Raw genomic sequence first — 27,772 nt, 5'->3', positions numbered from 1 at the left:
AGTGCTTCAGAATTGATTCCTTGAGGACCTGCTCCATGATTTTTCCCAAGGACTGAGGTGAGGCTGAGTGGCCTGTAGTTCCCCGGATCCTCCTTCTTCCCTTTTTTAAAGATGGGTACTACATTAGCCTTTTTCCAGTCATCCAGGACCTCCCCCGACCGCCATGAGTTTTCAAAGATAATGGCCCATGGCTTTGCAATCACATCCGCCAACTCCTTTAGCATCCTTGGATGCAGCACATCCGGCCCCATGGACTTGTGCTCGTCCAGTTTTTCTAAATAGTCCCAAATCACTTCTTTCTCCACAGAGGGCTGGTCACCTTCTCCCCATGCCGTGCTGCCCAGTGCAGCAGTCTGGGAGCTGACCTTGTTTGTGAAGACAGAGGCAAAAAAAAAAAAAAAAAAAAAAAGGATTGAGTACATTAGCTTTTTCGACATCCTCTGTCACTAGTTTGTGCTGGTTTAATGAGGAAGGTGTGGCTGAGTTGGCCTTGGTTACAATCACAGTTCCTAAATGCTGGAACTTTCACCTCACACTCACTTCATGGACCTAGTTTCCTTTCTCCCAGACGTTTTCAGGTGGGATTGGTGGAGCGAGACCTTTAATTGAACTCCGAGTCTTTAACGTCGATGGGCCTTGGAGGCTTTTAGCTTTGGAGCCACTGTTACGTGCTGTGCATTTACTGAGCCAGGGTGGAACGGCAGCCAGAGCCGGGGCTGACCCCATTTTCAATCAACAAATATTTCGGATTGACAATGCTTAAAAGCAAAAATCCAAGGAGGCAAATTGCCCCTGAGCTCCTCAAAGAACCAGTTCATCAAACATCGGATCTGAAAAATGTCGGGCGGGAAGGGACCTCACAGGTCATCAAGTCCAGCCCCCTGCGCTGAGCACGACCAAGTAAACCTAGACCGTCCCTGACAGGTGTTTGTCCAACCTGGTCTTAAACACCTCCAGTGACGGGGGTTCCACAACCTCTCAGGGGAGTGAAGTTCTGGACCAGGCTTCCAGGGGAGTTCTATTTTTTCCCTAATATCGCACCTGAATCTCCCTTGCTGCAGATTCAGCCCCTTATTTCTCGTCCTACCATCAGTGGCCCTGGAGAACAATTGATCACAGTCCTCTTGATAACAGCCCTTAACATATTTGCAGGCTGTTATCAGGTCCCCACTCAGCCTTCTCTTCTCAAGACTACACACATCCAATTCTTTCATCCTTTCCCAAAAGTCGGGTTTTCTAAACCTTTTATCACTTTTGTTGCTCTCCTCTGAACTCTCCCAAATTGGCCACATCTTTCTTAATGTCCAGAATTGGGCACAGTGCCCCAGATGAGGTCTCACCAGCACCGCACCGAGCTGGACAATGACCTCCTCTGTCTTCCACACAGCACTCGTGTTCATGGATCCCAGAATGATATTCAAGTCTTTTTTGAAACTGCATCACATTGTTGTCTCACATTCAAGTTTTTGATCCACTAGAACCCCCAGATCCTTTTCCCCACTACGACCACCTGGCCAGTTATTCCCTGGTTTGTAATTGTTAATTTAATTTTTTTCCTTCTTATGTGTAACACTTTGCACTTGTCCTTATTGAATTTCATCTTGCTGATTTCAGACCAATTCTCCAATTGATCAAGGTCATTTTGAATTCTAATCTTGTCCTCCAAAGTGCTTGCAACCCCTCCCAGCTTGGGATCAGCCTCCCATTTTATAAGCATTCGCTCCACTCCATTATCCAGGTAATTAATGAAAATAATGAATAGCACCTGACCTACAACTGACCCCTGCTAGACCCTACTAGATACATCTTTTCAGCTGGACAGCGAACCACTGATAACTACTCTGAGCACAGACTTTCCACTAGTTGTGCACCCACCTTACAGTAATTTCAGCTAGACCACGTTCCTCAGTTTGCTTGTGAGAATGTCACATGGGACTAGGTCAAAGGCTGTAATAAAATCAAGATATATCACGTCTCCTGCTTCTCCACTAGGTCAGTGACCCTGTTAAAAGAAGGAAATTAGGTTGGTTTAGTAGGATTTTTTTTCTTGACGAATCCATGTTGACTCTTACTTATAACCTGGTTATCCTCTAGGCTAGGGGCTTACACACTGATTATTAATCGTTTGTTCTAGTCCCTTTCCAGGGATCGAAGTTAGACTGACCGGTCTATAATTCCCTGGGTCCTCTTTCTTCCCCTTATTAAAGGTAGGTCCTATGTTGGCCCTTCTCCATTCCTATGGGACCTCACCCACCTTCCAGGAGTTCTTGAAGATAATCGCTAACAGTTCCAAGATGATTTCGCCTGCGTCGTTGCTGCAAAGTGGGCGGGTTCCAGGCGCTCAGTAATGACCCAGGGTACATCAACACTGCAAAACAACACCCATGGCAGCAAGTCTCAGAGCCTGGGACTAGAGACTCGGGCTTGTGCTATGGCGCTAAAAATTACACGGACTCGGAGACCCACCCTTCTCACCGAGCTTCAGGGCAGGAACGTCTACATGGATCTAGTGGCATCCACCACGGTCCTGTCTCAGGTGCTTGTAAAATTTTCAGCTGACACCACGCTGGGAGGATCACAAGTACTTTGGAGGCTGGATGTGAATTCAAAATGACCTTGACAAATGGGAGAATTGGTCTGAATTCAACAAGATGAAATTCAGTAAAGACAAGCACAAAATACTGCACACGGGAAGGAAAAAAATCAAACGCACAACTACAAACTGGGGACTACCTGGCTCGGGGGTTGTACTGCTGAAAAGGAGCTGGGGTGCGAGTGGGTTACAAATTGAGTGAGTCAGCAACGGGCTGCAGCTGCAAAGAAAGTGAACCCACCCCTGGGGGTCGGATTTTCCAAAGAGCCCAGCACCCAATAGCCCTTCTTCCTGCACCGCTGAGCTAACGAGGGGGAACAGAGCCTCCTTGTATCCAGGGTAGCAGCTGATGCCCTTGAGGCCTTATTGGAGTCAGAGGGTGGCCTTGTGATTAAAGCCTTGTCGACATGGGGGGAAAAAAATTCTAATCACGTTTCCATGGGCGGTGGGGGGATAAACTGCCTGGCACCCACACACAAGTGAGTGAGGCCGAACAGGCAACCACCGAAATTATAACTCAGAATTCTGCTATTTCATCAAGAACAGATTTTCCCCTTCATCGCCTTGCAGACTGCCACTGACGCTAGCGGGAACCTCACTGTGCATTGAGGGGCGTGTGTAGCCCTAAATTTATGCCCCCTGACCCCCGGATTGTGATTAAACACAGAGCCGGGCCTGTCGCACAGAATTAACTGGGGAACTTTCATATCCTAGAAGTAGAATGAAACTAAAACTGTTAGGGGTAAAAACAGATCAGAGAGCAGCTGCATTAAACTTAGCTAGGCAAGTAACAGACACATATGAGACTGCAGCCAATCACAACCAACCACATCACTAGAAAGCTATTCCATTCTTCACTATTTTCACTTGCATGTTCTAGCCACGGCCCCAGCTGCTGGTCTGTTTTGTGTCTATTCAGACTACAAGCTCCTTGGGGAAGGGACTTAACTCTATCTATAAAACTCCCAGGGCAAAGGGGCTGTGTTCCCAACAAATCTCCAGATGTTACCATATAAATTCGGTTCTTCTCCTCTCCTCATTGGTGCATGAAATGAGCACCTGTCAGTGACACGGAATTCGTTCCCTCTCCCATCCCGGCCCCGGAGGAGAACAGAACAGGGCGTGCTGGGGAGCGTGGAGTTTCTTTGATGGGGGTTTTGGTTTCAGTGCACAACCTATTGTGTTCTCGCCCCTCCCTCTTTCCTTATCCAGCTCTCGAATTTGTCCTTGCCTGGCTAGAGTAATCGGTTGTGAGACACGTTGTATCTACCCCCCAGCAGCTGCTCGAGTCAACCAGAACTCCCTACTGTTTTCTAACGGTTCTCCCACAATGCCCTGAAGCAGGGAGCCTCCAACTGCCTGTTCAGTTTGGCAGATGCAAGTGTCATGGGGTTGTTCTTAGACCCGTTCGTTATGGAGGGGGAGAATAACGCCTAGACTCTCAAACTCTCAAAATTCTCTCAAAATTCACCTATGTCGTCGCCACCCCAGCAGTGCGGGATTCATCTGCTGATCTCTGGCCTGTACGCTTGTGTCCCTCCTCCCCACCCACCAGACGCACACACAGCCCTATAGACTTGTAGACCTGAAGGCCGGAAGGGCCCATCACGATCATCCAGTCTGATCTCCTGCACATCACAGGCCAGAGAACCTCACCCACCCACTCCTGTAACAGACCCCGAACCTCTGGCTGAGTCACTGACGTCCTCACATCGTGGTTTAAAAACGTCAAGTGACAGAGAATCCACCATTTACACTAGTTCAAACCTGCAAGTGACCCGTGCCCCAGGCTGCAGAGGAAGATGAAACCTCCCCAGGGTCTCTGCCAAGCTGAGCTGGGGGAAAATTCCTTCCTGACCCCAAAGCTGGTGACCAGTGAGACCCTGAGAATGTGGGTGAGACCCACCAGACAGATGCCTGGGAAAGAATTCTCTGTAGTAACTCAGAGCCCTCCCCAGCTAGTGTAGGGTTACCATATTTACCTGGCTCTCCATGCAGGGCAAACAGGAAATGAAATTCAAAAGTTCGCGGGGCTTTTCGTGTCTACCTGGTCAGTGCATCTGAGTTGAGACTGCTGTCCAGAGCGGTCACAATGAAGCACTCTGGGATAGCTCCCGGAGGCCAATACTGTCGAATTCTGTCCACACTAACCCTAATTCAAAATGGCAATATCGATTGCTGTGAGCTATCTACATTATCTCCATCCTCACCTTCCTCATACCCCGCTTCCCTGTGTGTTTCTCCAGTGAGAGAGTCATAGCACACGGTTGGGGTAGTGGTGGCTGCACCCCCTAGGATCGCATGCAGCTCCGCGTAGAAGCGGCATGTTTGCGGCTCTGCCCCGGACCTTCCATTTGCTTCTCTGGCTTTGTGGTAAGCTTGCCTTAGCTCCTTAATTTTCACGCGGCACTGCTGTGTGTCCCTGTTATGGCCTCTGTCCTTCATGGCCTTGGAAACCTTTTCTAATATTTTGCCATTTCGTTTACTGCTACGGAGTTCAGCTAGCACTGATTCATCTCCCCATATGGTGAGCAGATCCCGTACCTCCCGTTCTGTCCATGCTGGAGCTCTTTTGCGATCCTGGGACTCCATCACGGTTACCTGTGCTGATGAGCTCTGCGTGGTCACCTGTGCTCTCCACGCTGGGCAAACAGGAAATGAAATTCAAAAGTTCGCGGGGCTTTTCCTGTCTACCTGGTCAGTGCATCTGAGTTGAGAGCACTGTCCAGAGCGGTCACAATGAAGCACTGTGGGATAGCTCCCGGAGGCCAATAACGTCGAATTCTGTCCACACTACCCCAATTCCGACCCGCAAAGGCCGATTTTATCGCTAATCCCCTCGTCGGAGGTGGAGTAAAGAAACCAGTTTAAAGGGCCCTTTAAGTCGAAAGAAAGGGCTTCGTCGTGTGAATGTGTCCAGGCTTAATTCGATTTAACGCTGCTAAAATCGACCTAAACTCGTAGTGTAGACCAGGCCTCAGACTCTGTGGTGACGAACAGCAGACACCTCCTAAACTCCCCACACCTGGAGTAGGAAATTCCACCCACCTTCAACCTGGCTGCTACCCCAGAGAGGCAGGGCTGGAACAGCAGGTTTGAAGCAAATGCCGGAGTGACATCTGTGTTCCTTCACAGACACGCGGCTCAATTCAGATCTATAGTTTGTATTCCTGGGTTGGGATACCGAGCGCCGATAACCAGATGAGCACAGGACACCTGTTTTTAAGGTAAAGGCCGGAAAGGTACTGGGGTTGCAGAGGGCAGCCCAGGGGTAGGCCAAGGCAGCAGGTCCAAACCCCCCTTGCCTGTGATGAATGGCTTGTACACGCAGTCAGCCCCAGTGAAAGGGGGCTAGATGGTGACTGGCAGTAGCCACTGAGGTGAGGTGGGGATAGTGGGTGGGGGTTCCCCTGGGTGGGGAGACCCAGAGAGCGGGGGTACTGCTAGGGGGCAGTGCCCGAGGGCAAGTGGCACCGGGTCTAGGAGGGACACAGGGGCCAGTGGCAGCGAGGCACCAGCCTGCAGAGGGCGCTCTGGGTCAAAAGAGCTAATTCCCAGGACAACCGACAGGAGGCGCCGCAGGAGTGAGTCTCGCTCCGTCACAGGCTCTGAACGCTGGGCAACGAGAGAGACAGGAGCAGACCTTGAAAACGGTGAAAAAGAAAAGCGTGCGCTGGCTGCTGGGAGTTCCAAGGAGGGCTCTGTTTATTCACCTCCTGGGTTCTCGGCCTTTCGGATTCATGTTTTCCAGCTTTTCTCGCTGGCCACAAGGCCTAGAAACAGACCAGAAGGTGAATAAACATTCGGGGTTCACTGCACGTCTCTCCCCCTCCCTGGCCTCCTTAAGCCCTGCCTCTTCATTTCCAGGCCTCTGGCCTGGTGCCGCGCTACAGGGGTGACAGTCGCTGGCCTGGCTGACACCGCAGGGACTGAGTCCAGATCTCCAGCGCTAACGGCATGAACTGCTCCAGCGTGAGCTGAGCTGGGCTCAAACAACCCAGATCCTCTGTGCGTCGGGTGCAGAGGAACAGCCTGTAACACACAGGCCAGGAGGGGCAGCTTGTTCCCGTCTGGCCCTGGAAAGGCCCCTGCACTGGTGAGGGGGATTTCTGGGATATTCCCAAAGCAGGGGGGCCTTGACCCCTCCCCTCCAGCCCCTTTGCACCCCGACTCAGGCCCTCACTTTGCAAACAGCCATCAGACTCCTCTTCCCACCCCGCTCCCTTAGCCCGGATCCATCCTGCCTGCTGCAAACCAGACCCCTTCTGCTGTCTGCCTTCCCCATGGAATGAGCCACCTCCGTCCCTCCCCCAGCAAGCATGGATCTCCCCTCCTGCCCCACCCCTCAAATCCAGGGGCCTCCCTCCCCCCATTCCCAGATCCACCCACCCCAGCGCTGCTGTTCCCAAAACAAGGCTACCTCCTTCCCGCCCTGCTGAGAGCCCTCCATCCTTCCCCCAGCCCATCTGAGCAGAGCAGGGCACGGCTGCTAGCTGGGTGGGCTCTTTGTGGCTGCGGCTCTCCCTGCATGAGGCCCCATAGGAAGGGAGGTGATTCAGCAAACCCAATCGCCCATCTGTTCTGTATGGCCCCTGGCTCCCATCCGCCCACAGATGCCCCGGCCCTGCCTACATTCGGAAACCCCACTCCCTTTCCCCTGGCATTGAGGGTGTGGCCCAGGGGAGGTACATCCAGGCAGCTGGATGGAGACAAGCAGGCCCCAGGATAATAGAAATCACCCTGTGTCCTTGTGACAGCCCTTCCTCCTCGCGGCCCCCAGCAAAACAGACACACACATTGCCCTGAACCCAACCGGGGGTCCCACAGTTCCCAGCCTGTGCAGGCCAAGCTCCCTGCACATTCTGTGGGCTACCTGCATCCATCCATCCCACCTCCCCCCAACCTCCAAAGCTCCCATCCTCCTTTATTGTAGGGACTCCAAGCCACTCCCTCCCCAGATACAAGGATCCCCCATTCTGCCCCCATGCCAGGGCCTCTGTGCAGTCCCCTCCCCACATACCAGCACCCCACAATGTCCCATCCCCCCACAGGGCTCTGTGCAACTCCCTCCCCACATACCAGCACCCCGCAATGTCCCATCCCCTCACAGGGCTCTGTGCTCCCCCTCCCCACATCCCAGCACCCCGCAATGTCCAATCCCCCCACAGGGCTCTGTGCTCCCCCTTCCCACATACTAGCACCCCACAATGTCCCAGAAGCCGGGAATGGGTGACAGGGGATGGATCACTCCATGATTGCCTGTTCTGTTCATTCCGTCTGGGGCACTTGGCACTGGCCACTGTCGGAGACAGGACACTGGGCTAGATGGACCTTTGGTCTGACCCAGTATGGCCGTTCTTATCCCCCACAGGGCTCTGTGCTCCCCCTCTCCACACACACTCATTTCTTTACCTCTGGGCCATCAGTCACAAGAGGCGCCAACCTGCCAGACGCCCCAGGCACAGGGCAAGAGCTGAGCTGGGGGAGGTGATGCTGGAAGGTGCTGCCAGCGCCCGGCTCTTTGATCCCCAGACCAACCCCTGCCATCCTGCAGCCGATCAGCTGCAGCTTCCCAGAGTCAGCCTGACACAGAGAAACGCCACCAAGCCGATCAATTCACCGCCCTGAACACACCTTTTCTCCTCCCTCGGATCCGCTCCCCGCAGATGTCCAACCCTCAGTCCCTTCTCGGGTGTTTCCCCCACACCCTTGGGGGCTTCAAGGGGGTTTTCCCTCTTCTGCCTCCAACAACCACATCCCTTAAAGAAATTCACTAACCCCTCCCACCCCCAAAATTTCCCCTGGACACAAGCCACCACTTACCCTGATCCCAAGCAGCTGCAGCGAGCTGAATGCATCGCACTTGTTCCCTGCAGTGATTGGTGGCACTGCAGCATTCCAGCCCCTCCTGCCTTTTATCTCCTGAGCCCGCCCACTCCTTCTCCCATTGGCTGTTCAGGATGCCGATCAGAGCGGTAATGGCAGAAGGGGGTCAGTGAGGAGGAGAAGGGGGAATGATGAATGGACAGAGTTGATGATTAACTCTGTATGATCTCGCTTGTCTCCGCTAGCCCTGCTGGGATGCTGCTAAGCACTGGAACAAATTGCCTAGGGAGGTTTCATTTTCCCCCGGGGAATTTATCAGTGTTACCACAAGAAAAAACAGGTGAAAATCAGGGCAAAAACCAATTCATAAGTTTTCTGGGTGAATATCGGGGTTTGTTTTGGTGGACGGAAAGACGGGTGGGGGGTGAAGTATTCCGTAGATTAATGCTTTCATCAATGCGGTTTGCTGCAGGACTGAAAGGGAACTCAAAACACAAGGTCACATGTCTCTAATCCCCAAATAAAACTTTTCATTTGAACCAACAGTTACTGTTGTAGACTTAGAACTATGATTTCCCTCCCATGGACAATTCCACATTTCCAGCACAGAGAGAGAGAGACAGTGTTCCCAATAGGAACTAATGGTCAGCTATGCGATCCTTTCCACAGAAGGGAGTCTTAAAAAAATGGTTTGCAAAACCGTCCAGTCCCACCTCTCCAGCTCCCTGGCATCCCAGTGGGGGCAAACTTCCAAACAGTTTGGAAGCCCTGGGAGACCCAGCTCCCCACCTGACACAATGCTGAGGACCTGGGAGTCTGACAACTCAGGTTCCTGAGAAGGCCACCAGGTGGGCGGCTGAGGAGCCAGGCGGGCAGGCCACCAGGTAAGTTTCCATCCAAACTTTTGTCAAAACAGACACGTCCCTGCAGAACATCTTGATTTGTGATGAATCACCATTTTCCCGACAAGAGAAACGACCTGTTGAAAAATTTCTGCCCGGATCCATTAGTGACTCTGTAACACACTGGTCAGTGTGGGTCACAGGTCGCTGCCCGCGCCTGCTCCACAGAGGATCGACGTCCGTTACACCCGTCACTACAAAGCCTGGCCCTGCAGCTCCAGCCCAGGGCAGCTCATGCGTCTTGTTCTGTACATTCCCTGGCTCAACTCCTGGGGTGTCAGCCATGACAGCGGCTGTCACAGCTCCACTGGGACACCCAGCGGCAATAAACACACTCCTCTGAATGCAAGGACTGCTGCAGGACAGGCACATCTCTACGAGTCAGGTGAGGGGCCACAAACTACCAAGTAGCATCTGACCAAACAACACCTTTATTGGGTGAGTGTGAGGAAGATTAAGGAAAACCTTAGATCCTGCAAATCCCACAAGAGAGAGTTTCCCCCATACATGTTATTACAGACCAAATGCATCACTCAGCGCATTTGCCCAGAAGCTGGGGCCAATTTCTACACACTCAGTGACTGCAGTAGCAACAGGCCATTAACGTTCCTGCTACAGCGACAGGGTTTAATTTCCAGTTATTAATGGAGGTAGAAGCAGCGTAACTGACACTGTCCATCCTGTTACTTTTCTCTCTGTGTGGTTCCCCCCCATCCTTCCTCAGCGTTTGGTTCAGACCCAGGAGAGGAGCCCCACTGTGAACTATCCCACACTTAATTTACCTGTAAACAGCCAGAGAGAGAAACAGCCTTTGTCTGACAGAAAACCTGGTTCACACCTTTGCTGGTGACCACCCGCCTAGACACAGACACTGGGATCATGACGGTCGGTGTCTACACAGAACTGCTTCCACACCAGCCGTACGTATGTTTCACAATGACATTAGTGACCAGTGACACGCACTTGAATGTGAGACTCACGCCCTGGACCCCCTCGCTGGCCCCTTTGCCAGGTGGCACTAAGGGATCCCTGGATCACACTTTGCATCTATCATGGGACAGTCCAGGGGGCACCTAGAGAAGAGAAGCAGAACGACAGGGTCCCCCAGGCACTGTGACACAGAAATAATAAGATGCAAATCCCCTAAGCCCCATGGCTTAGATCAGTGGGTCTCAAACTTTTGTACTGGTGACCCCTTTCACACAGCAAACCTCTGAGTGTGATCCCCCCTATGAATTAAAAACACTTGTTTCTATATTTAGCACCATTATAAATGCTGGAGGCCAAGCAGGGTTTGGGATGGAGGCTGACAGCTCACAACCCCCCATGTAATAACCTTGCAACCCCTTGAGGGGTCCCGACCCCCAGTTTGAGAACCCCTGGCTTAAACCATTGGTTTGCAACCTTTCTTCACTTGCAGAGCCCTACAACATTTGGAATGGAGGTGCAGACCCCTTTGTAAATCTAATCATGGTCTGCAGATCCCCAGCGGTCCCCGGAGCACAGGAAACCACTGGCTTAGACAGTTAGAATGAAAGTCCAGCAACAATCTCCTCTCATTGTTTTCTGGTTCTCTCCCTGACTGTTGTCTTACACTTAGATTGTAAATGCTTTGGGGCAGCTTTTTGTTATATGTTTGTCTATTATTATTTATTGGTATTACAAGTGACACTTACCCCCAGTCATTTAACGTTGCTTAACATCAACAATGGAGTGCAGCAGGGCTGCGTAGTGGCTCCTACAGCGTTTAATATTTACTTCCCACTCCTGCTGGAAAGTGCGTTCCGTGATGTCCGAGGGGGTGTCTGTACTAGAACCAGACACGACGGAGGTGGGTTTAACACTGCACGGGTCACAGCTAAGATGAAGGTGAAGGAGATCATCATAAGGAACCTGTTGTTTGCAGATGATGCAGCCCCTGTGGCTCACCGTGTTGATGTTCTGCAACATTATTACCAAGGTCTCTGATTCACACAAAATCTCTGGGCTAGCAAGAAGCTTGAAGAAGACAGTTTTCACGCCCCAGGGCTCTTCAGAGCCAGTTCCAGATATCACCTTAGGGGGCGTTCGTCTGGATGGTGTGGACCAATTTTGCTACCTTGGCTCTACTGTTACCAGCCATGTAGATCTTGACGCTGAACTCACTAGCAAATCAGCAAAGCTGCCGGGAACTTTTGTCTTTTGCGAGACAGAGCCTGGAACAATGACAAATGGTCCATTAAAGTGAAAATCCGTATTTATAAGATGCGCATGTTATCCACTCTTCTCTAGGACTCGGAAACATGGACGACTTACGCCAAACATACCAGGAGACTAACCAGCTTCCATGTCAGATGCTTGAGTAAAATTCTTCAAAGAAGATGGCAACACGGGTGACAAATGTAGAAGTGCTAAATCGTGCTGGTATGTCACTTATGGGAATGTTAATTAGTAAGAAAGGACTCAGGCAGCTTGGTCATGTCACGTGACTGCCGGATTACAGGATCCCAAAGAGTTTGCAGGACTTTGATGCTCACGAAGGGTCTAGAAAGAGAGGCAGACCGCTGCGCAGATTCCGGGATGCTTGCAAAGCTGACGTAGTGTCCTTTGGAATCTCTGTGGATGATTGGGAAAGGAACGCAGAATGCCGCGCCGGTTGGCAGAGTCAGCTTGTAGATGGAGCGAGGTGAATTGGATCAAACTTTGTGATGACCGGCATCTGCTGCTCGGATTCAGAGCGTTGCTAATGTGTGGGTGTGTCGTACCTGTGGACTGGACTGTCACTCACCCATCGGACTCAGCAGCTATCAAAGAACTCACCGGCGCACAGACCATGCGCTGTAAAGAGCGATGGTGCTATTGCATTTGTGCTGCAGTGGCACTTATTCCAAGTCATGGAGCATGACTCAGTTGTGCTAGGGGCTGTACAAACAGAGAACAGACAAGTGTAAGACAAACGGCAACAGGTCGAGCACATGGTCAGAGTAAGGTATTTTACAGAGTCTAGCACAATGTGATCTCTAAAGTATCATACATTACGATAATAATTTGTAATTCAGTCTCTAGGGGGCAGTCCTGTACAGGGGATACTGGTATGACAGTGTCAAAGGGGGCTGCTCAGTGAAGTTAATGGGGCCCAGAACCTCAAAGGTATCTAGGTTCTCGTCTCCCACCTTTGAGGATCTGGTCCTGTGAGTTTTTCCAGTAACTTCAATAAGCTTTGGATCAGAACTTCTGCCAGGCTCCGCCAGAGTGTGCTGTGTGTTAGTGTGTGTTATTGCTGTGTGTTAGTGCTGTTATAACGAATGCCAGCCTCGTTATCTGTTTCTGGAGAGTCCCACCTTCACTAGTCAGGAATCTTTTGATAAAGCAGCTTCTTGTTGGAAAATGCCACTTCAGTGAACCCAAAACTTTTTCCGGAAACAGAGCTGGTTTGGTAAAACTTTCCTTGGGACGAGTTCTCACAGCCAGGACAGACCATGTGAGAATAGCCCAGGGGTCAGGGCCCTCACCTGGGATGTGAAAAAACCCCGGTCAAGTCCCTGATCTGTCCCATTCAGAGCAGCGACTTACTTGTATCTCCTACCTCTCAGGTGAGTGCACTCACTGTTGGGGGAGTGGGTTGCTCTCCGCTTGTTTGGGAAATTGTGGAATGGTTTCATCCCGATTTGGGATAGAATTTTTTTTTTATATATCAATATATTTTGTCGTATGGGAAAACCATTTCCTGCACAGCAATTTACAGGCTGTCCTGTACAAGGCACTTTCCAAAAAAAGAAGGCACACTTTGTCCTTAGATTGTAGGCAATTCACAGCAGGGAATCTATGTTAAGGGGAAGGGAAGCAAAATGTAATTTATCTACAAATCAATAGACCAGATCAAAAACTTGGCATCAAAACATTTTTCTTAAACAGAAAATACCTTTTTTACAAAAAGAAAATGTCTAGCCCCTTCCCCCCAACCCCAATATGTTCATTTGGGTTGAATTTCATTTCTTTTTCTTTGTTTGGACAAAAGATTTTTAAATGAAAAATTCTGGAAAGAACGCCCTCTCCCCCCGCTACTGTCTCTCTTTAAAAAAATATTTTCCCCATCCCTCCCTCCCGATGTGGGGAAAAGAGTTTTTAGAAGTGAGAGGAAGTAGGGTTGGTTGGTTGATTTTTCCTCCCAGCAAAACACAGGTTTATTTATCTGTCAATTTTAAACACCAGAGTAACCCAAAATAGGAGGCCCGGCTTCAGCGGGAATTGTTTGGGGGCAGGTCTCTGGCCTGTATCGTACTGGAGGTCAGACAACATGACCACTGTGGTCCCTTCTGGCCTTGGAATCTACAACCCGTGTTCAGTTTTCTGTTTGTTTGTTTTTTTGCTTTAGTGTCTCCTCCAAGTTAAGGACCCTCAGATTTCCCTCAACCACCATGGCAGCTCCCCTTGTGACCCTTAGTGCAGAGTTTCAGAACAGCTCAGCTCATTGTATATGAGCCGGGTGCCGACTGGTGCCTTTCTGGAAGATAGACTTTAGCCAAACACAAGTTGTTGGGCTCACTACAGGGGTAAGTGGGGGAAGTTCTCTGGCCCGTGCTAGGCAGGAGGCCAGGCTAGATGATGTAATGGTCCCTTCTGGCCTTAATCTACATGAATCTATTGAAAACCTGGCCACTCATTTTGGTTCCTAACTGGGAGTCATTTTGGGTTACTCTGGTATTTACACAGCCCAGGGGAAGCGACTGAACCCTTCCAGGAGCTCTCCCGACCCAAACAATCTTAGCTCAGAGCAATGAATTAAATGCAGATGATGAGAGATGCTGACTAAGTATCTCCCATTCACAGTTTCAGTCAGAATAAATAAATAAAAAAATAAAATTAAGGGTGGCAAAAAAATCCTGGAGCAAACAGTTAAAAAATGTTTCTTATCAAATTCTGATCAGATCTACTCAAACACACACACACACACACACACACACACACACAATCAGAACAGCCATACGGGGTCAGGCCAATGCTCCATCTAGCTCAATGTCCTGTCTTCCCACAGTCGCTGGTGGCAATTGCTTCAGAGGCAATGACCAGAACAGGGCAATTATCAAGTGATCCATCCACGTCATCCAGTCCCAGTTTCAAATGATGTTTCCAAAATCCACTGGCTACTTCGTACCCCAACTTTGGTTCAGTCTGTTCAGCCATTTCCCAAGTGTAAGGGCCTGTATCCCACACTCAGGGTCTCTGTCCCCCTGCAGTAGCTGCTGTTCACAAGTCTGGTTCTTTAGCTCAAAGTGTAGCCGCCTGTGTCTGCAGAGGCAGAGATCCCAGGTTCACATCACAGCAGATACACTGGGTTAACTTAGGGCTGCAGATCCGCTGGTGCAATGTAGAGACTTGCTATAAGACAGAAGGTTTTCTTCCCGTCACTACTGTAAATCCAGCTCCTGTAGAGACTGTAGAATTCTTTCATCGACCAAACGGTGTCTACAAGGGGGCTGAGGTCAGCTTCACTACAGCTCTCAGGGGTGTGAATTTCACACACCCAAGCAAGGTATCTAGGGTTTTAGGGGTAGCCAGACCAGGGTCTCAGCTCTTTGCACACTAGTGTCCACTTCCCATCTAACCTTGATCCCACCCTCCCCATTGAGCAACACAAAAAGGGCAGGGGAGGTCACAGTTAGAGCTGGGCAAAGAATGGATTTTTCCACTTTGCTGGAAACTCCAACAAATCACACAAAAATGTAGTCTTGGATTAAGTCAAGAACAATTTTGTTTCAAAATTCTCATTGCATCAAAAAGTAAAAAACAAATGTTGAAAAAAGATTCATTTTGATTTTTAAGGTTTAAAAACAAAATTAAAGGAAATTATGAAACAAAAAGCCAAAACCAGCAAAATGAAATGTTCAGCTTTTTTTTGGAGTTTGTTTTTAGGTGGTTTGTCAGCTAAATCGATTTGGCAAAATCGACACATTCTCATATTGTTTTGGTGTCACCAGATCTGCATTTTTATCCAAAAATAAAAAAGTTTTTGTCAAAACATTTCACCCAGTTCAAGTTGAAACCAAAATGTATTACTTTTAGATTTTGTTAATCCAGTTTTGTCAAACCCAAACATTCAAAAATCCCCCTAAAATCATGACTTTTTTTAATACACAAATTGAGGTATCTTTTATCTTAACTGTTTTTTTAACCTTTGTTAGGAGAGGATCCCATTTTCAAACTTTTCTCCACAATCAGGAAGGCTAGAAATTTTCTCATGTAAATCACATGACTCCTGGGGCAAGAGATTTACGAAAACCCTCCAAATAAAATCACCTTTCAGTAGTAGAATCTGGCTTTAAACTAGTAATTGAGACCCAAATCCTCAAAGGTATTTCAGGTTCCAGGCCTGAGTTCTTAGCTCTTCTGTCCCCCATTCAACATCACTCAGGGGAATCCTCCACTTTAGGGCAACCTACCCTTTCCTTCTCTCCTTTCTCCATCCTATCCTCTCTACTCTTTCCCCCTGTCTTTGTCACTGCATTTCCTTCCCTGCAGCAGCTCCAAGCTCTCATCTATTAAAGGGAGCTAAAATTAATTTACCAATTAATGTTGTTATTTTAGTGGGGGGCTGGGGATTTCACGATGCTACTCTTGAGGCTCCAGCTAGGGGACCGGGGCCATGTCCTTCAGTGCCGCAGAAGACCTGGAGCGAATGAAGGACCCACTGCTGAAGTGCTGCCGAAGACCCGGAGCGCCGCCAGGTGAGTCATCCCTGCTGGGGCCCCGTCGAAACTATTCGAATCAGGCCCCGCACTTCCTAAAGCCGGCCCTGCCTGAAAGGACAAGATCGCGGGTACAAGTGGAGGAAATGAGGTTTCTCCGCAGGGTGGCTGGGCTTACTCTCTGAGACAGGGTGAGGAGCTCCTACACCTCCGGATTGAGAGGAGCCAGCTGAGGGGATGCCCCCTGGAAGGCGTCCTTTGGAACTGCACTGAACATGTACCACTGGGAGGAGGCCCGAGGCCAACCCAGAACACGCTGGAGGGATTATATCTCCTGGCTGGCCTGGGAATGCCTGGAAATCCCCCAGGAGGAGCTGGAATCTGTTGTGGAGGAAAGGGCGATCTGGTCTTCCTTACTCTCCATGCTGCTGCCACGACCCTCACCAGGAAAAATCGGTGTAGAGGAAAAAGAAAGAAGTTAGTGTCATCACTAAGTTCCAGAGTTAACATGTCAATAAATTAAATGAGGCACTTTTCTGAGTTATTGTTTCAAGCTCTCTGCTGACTCAGGCTCTCTTTGATTTGCCAGGGTATATTCATAACCAAGCAAGCTACAAATATAAGCTTTTTTAAATAAAAGCAGAGATTCTTCACAATCTAAATAACTTATTCACTTTAGCTATTAACGGAGTATTAGATTTAAACCTCTAAAACACCCATTCATTAGTACCATGGCAATGGAGTTATTATGCAGTAGAGTTAGTGTTGTGAGCATTGTAAAGATGGTTTTTCAGCAGGGATCTGGAAGGAGTAATGGTTGGAGAGGTAGGATGCTGCACAAGTTCTGCATCCACTGAAGAGGCTGCATTGACCCTTTACGTGATCTTACACATTGTGTCCCCTCCTTCACCATTTGGCTTCCTTCTAGAGCACTCGTCTGGCCGCCTGCAGATGAAATGTCTGTCTGAGTAGCACCTGGAGCTGCTGACCCCATATGCATTCAGGTAGGTGCACTGCCCTTCCCCTCTGACCTGAAACCTGCAATGAGAAGCAGCGTGGGGTTATCACATGCAACCGGCTCCCATTCCTGCTCACGTACGGAGAAGCAATGTGGTCCAGTGCTGTACGACGCAGGGGAACTGGCTTCTCAACCAGCCCAGCTCTTTCAGTCTCCTCTGATAAGAGAGACTCTCCATTCCCGTGAGCATCCTAGCTGCGCTTCTCTGCGCCTATTCCAGTCTCAGTCCGTCTTTCTTGAATACGGGTGACCAGAACTGGACGCCTTAGTGCAGCTAGACTGGAAATCAGGCAATACCTCAGGGTAAGCAAACCTCATAAGAACAGCCGTGCTGGGTCAGACCAATGGTCCATCTAGCCCAGTATCCTGTCTGCTGACAGTGGCCGGTGCCAGGTGCTTCAGAGGGAATAAACAGAACAGTGCAATTATCAAGTGATCCATCCCCTGTCGGCCACTCCCAGTTTTTGGCAAACAGAGCTAGGGACACTCAGAGCATGGGGTTGCTTCCCTGACCATGTTGGTTAATAGCCATTGATGGACCTGTCCTCTCGCTTTCCCTCCAGACTCGCCTCTTCCAGCAACTTCCCCTCTTTCCCACAATCCTTTTGCTGCCCCACCTGCCCCTCTCATTATCTTCTCCCCCTGGGTCTCCCAAGCCCTCCCCCACACTTCCCATCCATTTCCTCTGCCTCCCCTTCTGCCCCAGGCAGCCAGAGTCCAGCTGTGCTTAGCAAGGCCCTAACATGGCTACCGAGCTGCTCCCCCACTGAGCTGCCGCATCTTCTGCCGCATCCCGTAGCCATAGCGATTCCCCTCGATGGGGTGTCATTGTGCACGAATGATGGGATGTGCTCGTCAATGATTCAGGGGGAACCATGTGTACAGAGGTGGGTGACAAATGGAATTTCCATCCTGAGGGAAATTTGCATGTTTTGGGACAAAAAGTCAAAATATTAAAATTTCCCAAAGAACAGAAATTCTCTTCCTCTCTCCCCCAAAACATGATTTAGGTCGACCCAAAATGAAACCTTGTCATTAGACAGACCATAGGGCTGATGCCAGGCATTGTGGGAACTGTCGTTCTTGGTTCATCCACCCATGTTCTCTCCTATAGGTCCTGATTCCCAGCTGGACTACATCTCCCACGATGCACTGCAGTGTCCTCCTATCACCAAAATACCACATAAGAACATGCGTGAGTGAGACACTGCAGTGCATCATGGGAGATGTTGTCTGGTCAAAGACCAGACACAAATGGGACCGGAAGGACCCAGAACTACAATTCCCATGATGTGCTGCAATGACCCCACAGGCAAACCAAAATGAAAATGTTTCATTCTGGGTTGACTGAAAATAAACATTTGAGTCAATTTCTGCAATGGAAAAATCTCATCCAGTGACCTTTACCGCCAGGAAATTTTGCTTTCGACACAATCAGATTTTCCAAAAGGGGAAACTGAGTAGGAATTTTTCCAACCAGTCCCACCCGTGTCATCCACATTACCCAAGTGGGGCTCTCTGTCCTCCTCTGGTGCCTACGCTATGGAAGAGTCTACAAGTCTCCTCCAGGTGCAACCTCCCCAGAACGAGCCCTGTCGCTCAGGCAGTAGAGGATCAGGCTTTTAAGATCCTGAGGTCTCACTTCCAATCCCCGTTCTCCACCCAGCCCAGGGTTTTGTTGCATTTCTCTGCGCCCTACTACTGAGAAAGCGAATGAGGAAAAAGGACGCACAGGTTGTTGAATATGGTACCGTTGGTCCACTTCCAGGGCTGGCCCTCGCCTTGTTCCCTCCGGAGGCCAATCCAGTGGTAAGTGATCCCACTATAGCGCAGCATGAAATCCTGTGGATAAGAACACACACATTATATCCTTATCTGTGTTACAGCCGCCGTCACGGGGATCAGGGCCCCCACGCGCTAGGTGCTGCACACACAGAAAGCTGGTCCCTCGCCCAAAGAGCTGCCAGTCAAACTACACAGGACAAAGGGGTTCATCCAACATGATTTTTTGCACAGGAAAATTTATTTTAAAAAACCCAAATACTCTCCCCCCCATTTCATAACTGGGGGGTTTCCTCCCATTTTCTTACAGTTTCCCAACTTTGGGGAATCATAGAACACGGGGCTGGAAGGGACCTCGAGAGATCATCATCCAGCGTCTTTGCTCAGGCAGAACAAAATAAACCTAGACAATCACCTCCCATGTCTTACATACAACACTCCTGTTCATACACCCCAGGATGAGATTCGCCTTTTTCTCAGCTGCATCACATTGTCGACTCAGTCATATTTGTGATCCATTGTAACCCCCAGATCCTTTTCAGCAGCACGACCACCTAGCCAGTTATTCCCTATTTTGCCGTCATGCATTTGATTTTTCCTTCCTAGGTGAAGTACTTTGCACTTGTCTTTATTACTGGTTAAATTATATAGATATAGATAGAGAAAAATGAGGCATATACTGTTGAGATGAAAATATTTCTTTCTTTCTTTTTCAGAGTAACCTTTGCACAGTTTTCTTGCTGGGAAAAGATTGGGAAATAGTTTTATTTTGGTTTTGTTTCTTTAAGGTGGATTTCCACAACTTTTCCCCCATGCTTTTTATTTTTCCTCTGTTTTTTCAGTATAAAATGATGTGGAAAAAGGAAAAAGAGAAGTGGGGGTGGGGGTGAGGGAACCCCAAATTTTGAAAAACGAGATTTTGGAGTTTAAAAAGACCCAAATTGAAATGACATTTGAAGTTAAAAATGAAATGAATTTTTTTTGGGGGGAAAAATCAGCTATTTTCTATTAAAAAATGTCAAATCCTGCCCCTGAATTTCCATTTTACAACCAGCTGCGCAGGGGGTTCAGTTCCTTGAATCTAGGAGCTGCCTTAGGCCTTCAGGGGGCGCTAGGCTCTGGCATGTCCCTAGCTGTGGTTATGAAGGTTCGTGTCTCTTCCTTACCAGTTCCATCAGGGAGTCAATGGAAGCCAGGGAGGAGCTGAGGGAAGAGCAGTGGCTCTGGCTGTTGTTCCAGTTCCCTTCAGTCTCTGAGAAGTAGTAGCAGTTCCCTTGGTATCCCACCCAGCCGCCCGGGCACGCAGCAGTGATGTGGGACGGGCAGCGTGGGCAGGGGGGTGTCTTCATGGCTGAAAATAAGCAAGTAGCACAGTGATGAGAGATGGGCCTATCCCTGGTGTCTGTCTCTGCGTGGGAATCCTGGCCAGAGAGGGCACTAAGACCCACACGTCTCGGCCCTGGGTTGTCGTTTTGCAGAGATCCCAAGACCAGAAGGGACCATTGTGATCATCTTGTCTGACCTCCTGTATCACACAGGACTTAGAACTCCCCAAAACAATCCCTGGAGCAGAGCTTTTACATCATCATCCCATCGTGATTTACAAACTGTCAGTGATGGAGAATCCACCGCGCCCCTTGGTAACTCGTTCCGAGGGTGACTAACGCTCACTGTTAACAGCTGATGCCTTTTTCCCAGTCTGAGTTTGTCCAGCTTCAACTTCCGGCCATTGGATCGTGTTAGACTGAAGAGCCCAATGTTAAATATTTGTTCCCCGTGTAAGTAGTTATAGACTGGGTGTGAAGTTGCACTCCATATGTTTATGGAAATATGTTTATGAGTGTAAATATAATGTAACTGGAATATACTTTATGCAAAAGGTCTCTTGTAAGGTATCATTACAAAGTTTATAATCTACTGAGTGTAGTAATCCTGTTTGTATGCATGTATCATTATTGTATCTAAAACTAGAAATATGAAGTTAAATCTGAGTTCCTATTGTAATTATGTAAAGTGTGGGCCATTAATCGTGGCTTGGAATCTTGATGGCTCCCATTAACTAGGACAATTGGTTGTGGGTGACTCTGTTTACTTGCAAGCCTCCACTGCATAGGTGCTGGCCAGTGCTGGAGGAATGGAGGGGGGTTCACAGAACATGTGACTATGTCACCTGGTACTGGAATCCATCTTAAACCTGGTGCTTTTCCATTTAGAAGTAGGGGTGGGGACCCAAAGAGACAAAAGATTCCTGCCTTGTGACAAAGCTATAAAAGGGGGTGGAACAGAACAAAGGGAGCCCAATCATGTGGAATCCCCTGCTTTTCACCTAAGATGTCTGCTGCAACTAACAAGGATTGTACCGGGGACAGGATTGGGCCCAGACTAGGAAGGAGTCCAGTCTGTGAAAGAAGATTATTGGAACATCTCTGAGGGTGAGATTTACCTGTATTCAATTTCTTAATGTATTAGGCTTAGACTTGCATGTTTTGTTTTATTTTGCTGGGTAACTTTACTTTGTTTTGTATTTTATTTCTTGAAACAACTTAAATCCTACTTTTTATACTTAATAAAATCACTTTTATTAATTAACCCAGAATAAATTATTAATACCTGGGGGAGCAAACAGCTGTGCCTATCAGTGTTATAGAGGGCGAACAATTTATGAGTTTACCTGTATAAGCTTTATACAGAGTAAAACGGATTTATCTGGGGTTCAGATCCCATTGGGAGCTGAGTGCTGGAGACAGGAGCACTTGCTGAGCAGTTTTTGGTTAAAGTCTGCATCTGTGGGGGCATGGACCAGACCTGGGTCTGTGTTGCAGCAGGCTGGTGTGTCTGGCTCAACAAGGCAGGGTTCTGAAGTCCCAAGCTGGCAGGGAAAACGGGCTCAGAGGTAATTTCCGCACAGCAGGTGACAGTCCCAAGGGGGTCTCTGTGACCGAACCCATCACCCTGCGATCAAGTCACCCTTTAACCTTCTCTTGTAAATAGATGGAGCTCTTTGAGTCTATCACTATAAAGCAGGTTTTAAACAGCTCTGACCCCTCTCCTTCCTGAATTGTGGGCACCAGAACTGGACACGGGATTCCAGCAGCGGTCGCACCAGGGCCAAATCCAGAGGTAAAATAACCCGTCTTCTCCTACTCGAGATTCCCCTGCTTATACGTCCCAGGGTCACATTAGCTCCTTTTGGCCACAGCGTCAAACTGGGAGCTCATGTTTAGCGGATTATCCCCCATGACCCCCAAACCTTTGTCAGAGTCACTGCTCCCCAGACAGAGCCCCCATCCTGGATGTACGGCCGCCATTTGCATGGGGTGGCTGGGGAGCACAGGGTGGAGCTAAGATGGCATCATGACCCACTGTACCCGTGCATCCAAATGGACCCATCCGTCATCTTAACTTCCAGCACCGTCGTATGTGGTGGCCCAGTCTGCCAGGGACGGGCAGCCCATTCAAATACGCCTCCTTGGGGCAAGGGGTGAAAAATGGGAAGGGTGGGCGCATTTCATGGATTCCCCCTTGACGTACCGTCCTCAGTACACACATGTGATGGCTGCCACACCAGGGCTAGAACTGGGGCCCTCCAGAGCTAAGAGCGAGACCCGTAATATCGGAGCTGAGAGCCCCTAGGTGGGGCTAGAACAACTCACGTACTCTGTGGCCTGGCCCAAAGGCCGGCCTGTCACACACACTCGCCAAGGCGTTCCACTCAGGCAAACGAAGCAGCCACTAAAACTGAGGGCAAAGGAGCCTAACAAGAGGGATGCGGAAAATGATTTTTCCCCAACATCCTGCGAAAACGTTCGAGGTTTTACAGAATTTTCCCTTCCTGAGTCAGGGAGAAAAGTCAAACGTTTTCATGAACTGAAAAGCCGGAAACAATTTCAGTTCGGGTCAATGGAAACTTTTACCAGCCATGTGATTTCCCAATACACAGACACATTAACTATAGGCAGAAATGCTGGCACGTGCTCTGTAGCAAAACAGCACGTGTGGATGTCTGGCACATGTTGAAGAGATGCTGGCTTTGCGCTTCCTGTATTCCGGGGCCATTCAGGGCCCTGACCTTCCCCTGGTGTGACTTAGAGCAGCCTCAGGGTTGCTCTAACTTACCCTTACAGTGGGTCATGCTTCTCAGACTGCCTGGGAAGCACAGAACAGCTGTAATGCAGCGTGCTCTGGTCACAACCCCAACCCATCCCCTACACTCTGGGTGCAGAGCCCATACACCAGCTGGGGAGGCCGCTGAATTGGGGGGATTCTCAGAGGGCTCTTTGCATCCACCTTGAGGCCCCAGAGTGGTTTAAAGTGGTCTAAGGATCCAGTCCAGAGTCTCCCACTCTCCACGCAGCCCAACCCGACCCCTACAGCGTGTTCCTCCCTTCAACCATTTCCTTGTGAAGATCTGTTTGCCCAGTGAGGCCAAGCAGCCAGCCCTTTGCTCCAGCACTGACAGCTGTCACCGCACACTCCCTACAACAGGTCAGAGTTGGTAAGACAACTCCCACCTGTTTATGCTCTCTGTATGTGTGTATATATATCTCCTCAATATATGTTCCATTCTATATGCATCCGAAGAAGTGGGCTGTAGTCCACGAAAGCTTATGCTCTAATAAATTTGTTAGTCTCTAAGGTGCCACAAGTACTCCTGTTCTTCTTTTTACTCCCTACAACATGTGTCTTCTCTAAGGAATCCCGGGAGCTCTTCGGTTCCTGGGGGCAGGACGCACACACTCCAACACACCCCTTTCCGCTGCCCAGCGACACCCAGACAGGAACGGGAAGAATTCGTATAGCGTGACAGATTCTCTGTGTCATGTGATTTTTACGGAGGAGTTTTGGCACCGAAAAGAAATTCAGAAATGCTCCCAAAGCCACGAGAGACTGGCCGGGATCAGGGAACGGAATCCTCTGTCTGAGACTCTCAGTTGCATTTACACACAGTACTGCGGATGAGGGAGGAGGAACAATGATAAATGGATTGGAAACAATTTTTGAGATGCGCTGTGAGCCATGGCTACACGGTAGCACCCAAACCTACGACAATTTAAGGTGAGACTGGGCGTTGGATGACACAGGGAGTGGGAGGCAGGGAGACCCACCCACTGCATCCCTACACCGCTACCCCGGCCTGGGATCTAGTGGGGCTGCTTCCCAGGGGGCAGGGAATGGGGTTAGGCCCTTTCTCTTTGGGGGAAAGGGTCTGGAGAGAGATTTCCCCTCAGAAAAGGGGCATGTGCATCAACGGAGGAGTCAGACCAAGGCAAAGACGGGGTGAGAAGAGGCCGTGGGAAACGCACGTGGGCACTGTGACCTTGGGGCTAGGACAAGCAGTCAATGAAGAACTAGTGACAAGGGAATGAGAATCAGCTGGGTTAGTAATGACCCTTCACTCACCTGCCAGTGCAATTACGGTGATGATCAACGCTGCGATGACGACAGTAACAGTAATTGGGATCCATTTATCTTTAATGAATTTTAGGCTGAAATCTGCAAAATAAAAAAAGATGAATGGAGACAAAGGCATTTCAATAGCAAATGCTGCCGGCGCGTGAAAATGGTCACGTTTTGCTAAGTGCTTCCATGAGTGGATAAATCTAGTTGATGATGATCAAGGACATGGAACAGCTTCCATACGAGGAGAGACTGCAAAGATCAGTGCAGTTCTGCTTAGAGAAGAGACAACTACGGGGGGACAGGATAGAGGTCTATAAAACCATGAACGGTGTGTAGGGAGCCATATTGGCGAACCGGGAAGTGGGCGGGCTCAGCCGCCCACTACGAAAGGCCCCTCCCCCAGCCCAGCGGGAGGGACCACTGGACCCAGTACCAAATGATTACGTGGGACAACTAATAAAAAAAACAGGGAGCGAGGTGACGGTCATAGGTTCAAAATCAGGGAACCAGATGGGGACACCGAGCAGAGAACCCCGGACAGCGCCCACTGCTCCTCGAAAGTGGCAAGGGAGCCAGCGGACGCTGCCCAGTGGAACTCCGCCCGGAGACGTGAGACCAAAGAGGTACGGAAGTAGGCCCCACAGTCGCAGAGCACCCCCTCGTCCAACATCTTCTCCCTGGTATTATAGATGGTGAGTTTGGCCAGGGCCAGGAAGAGGTTGACGAGGAGGTCCCGCGACTTAGTGGGGCCACGGACAGGGTGCGCATAAATAAACAAGTGCGGGGAAAAGTGTAGCCAGAACCTCAACAAGAGGTTCTGGAGAAGCCGGAAAAGGGGCTGCAGCCTGGCGCACTCAAGGTAAGCGTGCGCCAGGGTCTCCCTAATGCCGCAAAATGGGCAGGCCTCTGGAATAGGGGTGAACCGTGCCAAGTACACGCCCGTGCTCACGGCCCCATGAAGGAGCCGCCAACCAATGTCCCCGGCGGGCCTCGGAACTAAGGTGGAATAAAGGCTGGCCCACCGGGGCTCCTCACCCTCCACAGGTAGCAGATAGTCCCTCCACTTGGTGTCGGGGCGGGACACGAGGGTGAGGTGATGCAACGTGTGGAGCACGAGCGTGTACAGGTGGTCTCTGGACGCGGTCCGAAACCGGACCGGCTGCAAAGTGTGCAGCCGGCTCGGATTATGGGAACGGGGGAGCCGGGGGGGCTCACGGAACAAGGGCCCGAGAAAAAGGTCCGGAGGGCCCGGGGTGAGGGGTGGGCGGGGAGCGCCCTCCCGCAGGGCCCGCCACAGGAAGCCGAGAGCAAGAGGTGACAATGCAGCGCCCACCTCCTGGAGTACACGCAGAGGGGTCGCGAGGGTGGAGAGCCCCATGCGCCGACCAAGCGCGCGGGGATCCACCCAGTCCCCTCTGGTGTAGTCCAGGAGGTCTCCGACCCTGGTGGTTTCCGCCAGGACCAACCTCCGGCTCACCGAGGGTGACTCCGCCACCTGCACACGGAGATCGGGATTGTGCAGCAGGGGCTCCGCGAGGAGATCCACACCCTCGGTGGCCACAGTGGACCTGGTCGCCGAGAAAAGCTTCCAGGTCCGGAGAAGGTCCTGGTAGAAGACCGGCAGCTCCGAGAGGTCTCGCGGAAGACCTCTCGGGTGAAGAAAAAGGAGCTGCCGGTCGTATCGGAGTCCTCGGAGGCGGCGGAGAAAGGCGTGCGCTAACGTGCCCCATGCCGGACTACCCACACCGTAAAGGAGCCTCTGCAGGGCCTGGAGGCGGAAGACATGGACCTGGCTACGAAGGCAGACCAGGCCCTGTCCCCCCTCCTCCAGGGGAAGACTCAGAACCCCTGCAGAGACCCAGTGCAGTCCAGGCCAGAAGAACTCCAGGGCTATCCTCTGGAGCCTGGCTAGGAGTTCCGGGGCCGGGCTCAGGGTGTTGAGCCGGTGCCAGAGCATGGACAGGACGAGCTGGTTCAGCACCAGCGCCCTCCCCCGCAGGGAGAGACACCGGAGTAGTCCCGTCCATCTCCGCAACCGCCCACGCACCCTGGCCTCCAAATCCAGCCAGTTCTCCGACGGAGAAGGATGCGTGGCGGAAAAATAAACGCCTAGATAGAGCAGCGGACCCGCGCTCCACCGAATGGCTTGAAGCGCGGGTGGGAGGGAGCCCGCCTGCCAACCGTCCCCGACCACCAGGCCAGAGCTCTTGACCCAGTTGACCCGGGCGGAGGAGGCGGCCGAATAAACGGCCTGGCAGGCCGCCACCCGCACCAGATCCGCAGGGTCCTGGACCACGAGGAGCACGTCGTCGGCGTACGCCGACAGGACCAGCCGCAGCTCCGGCTCCCGGAGCACCAACCCTGCCAACCTCCGACGGAGGAGGCAGAGGAAGGGCTCGATCGCCAGAGCATACAGCTGGCCCGAGAGGGGGCACCCTTGCCGTACTCCCCGCCCGAAGCTGACCGGCTCGGTCAGGGTCCAGTTGAGCTTGACCAGACACTCCGCCTCAGCGTACAGCACCTGGAGAAAGCCCACAAACTGGGGCCCGAAACCGAACGCCCGCAGAGTGCCCAGGAGATACCCGTGGTCCATCCTGTCGAACGCCTTCTCCTGGTCCAGAGACAGGAGGGCGAACGACAGACCATCCCTACGTCCCAGCTCCAACAGGTCCCGGACCAAGTACAGGTTGTCAAAGACGCTCCGGCCCGGGACGGTGTAGGTCTGGTCGGGGTGGACCACGTCCGCCAGCACGGACCCCAGCCGCAGCGAGATGGCCTTCGCTATGACCTTATAGTCCGTGCTGAGGAGCGAGACGGGACGCCAATTTCGTAAATCGCGGAGGTCCCCCTTCTTCGGCAACAGGGCGAGCACGGCTCGCCTGCACGAGAGAGGGAGGACCCCGCCCTGCAAGGACTCGGCCCAGACGGTGACGAGGTCTGGGCCGAGGACGTCCCAGAACACGCGATAGAACTCCACGGTCAGCCCGTCCATGCCCGGAGATTTGTTAGTGGGCATGAGCCGGAGGGCTGCCGAGAACTCGGCCAGAGAAAGAGGCAGCTCCAGCCGGTCTCGGTCGCCCGCGCTGACCGTCGGGAGCTCGGTCCAGAGCACCCTGCGGGCCTCGGCGTCGGTCGGATCCGGGGAGAAAAGAGCGGCGTAGAAGGCTCTGGCCCTGTCACGCATCTCCTCCGGATCCGTGAGGGGGACGCCGTCCTCCGCCAGGAGGCAGGTGACATGCTTTTTGGCCCCCCTCCGTTTCTCCAGGGCGTAGAAGAAGCGGGAGCCGCGATCCATCTCCCGAAGGAGACGGATGCGGGATCGAACAAACGCGCCCCGGGCCCGGTGATCTTCCAGGGCCCGGAGCTCCTCCCGCTTCTCCCGGTACGCCGCGCAGAGGGGTGAATCCTCGGGGCCGGAGGCCAGACGCCTCTCCAGCTCCAAGACCTCCCGCTCCAACTGCCCTATCAGCGCATCTCGCCGCCGGCTGGCGCCCCGGGCGTAGTTCCGGCAGAAGAGCCGCGCGCGGACCTTCCCCACGTCCCACCACCGCCGCGCCGAGGGAAAGGCGCGCCGCTGCCCCCGCCA

The 27,772-nt window shown here is 51.2% G+C and overlaps 2 protein-coding genes across 6 annotated transcripts in view; both read right to left on the bottom strand.

The window, feature by feature from the left end:
• Nucleotides 1-27,772, bottom strand: part of LOC101936714 (C-type lectin domain family 2 member D-like) — a 78,908-nt gene that overhangs the window by 37,006 nt on the left and 14,130 nt on the right. The window contains exons 1-5 of one of the 5 annotated variants that reach the window (XM_065564146.1): nucleotides 8,417-16,850; nucleotides 5,642-6,366; nucleotides 2,467-2,615; nucleotides 2,255-2,368; nucleotides 1,872-2,002 (exon numbers count right to left, since the gene is read on the bottom strand). The gene's annotated coding sequence lies outside the window, so the exon portion shown is untranslated. Of the gene's footprint in view, nucleotides 1-1,871; nucleotides 2,003-2,254; nucleotides 2,369-2,466; nucleotides 6,367-8,416; nucleotides 16,851-27,772 lie in introns of those variants that run through there. The other 4 variants (XM_065564145.1, XM_065564147.1, XM_065564148.1 and 1 more) reach the window with 4 other exon arrangements.
• The window catches only part of LOC101937830 (C-type lectin domain family 2 member D-like), a 38,096-nt gene continuing 27,212 nt past the window's right edge, over nucleotides 16,889-27,772 (bottom strand). The window contains exons 4-7 of the mRNA XM_065564160.1: nucleotides 24,187-24,279; nucleotides 19,953-20,137; nucleotides 18,737-18,846; nucleotides 16,889-18,169 (exon numbers count right to left, since the gene is read on the bottom strand). Coding sequence (XP_065420232.1) covers nucleotides 18,040-18,169; nucleotides 18,737-18,846; nucleotides 19,953-20,137; nucleotides 24,187-24,279 — 518 coding nt within the window. The 3' untranslated portion in view covers nucleotides 16,889-18,039. The remainder of the gene's footprint in view (nucleotides 18,170-18,736; nucleotides 18,847-19,952; nucleotides 20,138-24,186; nucleotides 24,280-27,772) is intronic.

This window comes from Chrysemys picta, chromosome 12 (assembly GCF_011386835.1).
Source record: "Chrysemys picta bellii isolate R12L10 chromosome 12, ASM1138683v2, whole genome shotgun sequence".
NCBI lineage: Eukaryota > Metazoa > Chordata > Testudines > Emydidae > Chrysemys > Chrysemys picta.
Note: the sequence above shows the minus strand (reverse complement) of the source record. Positions and strands in the feature narration are given on the sequence as shown.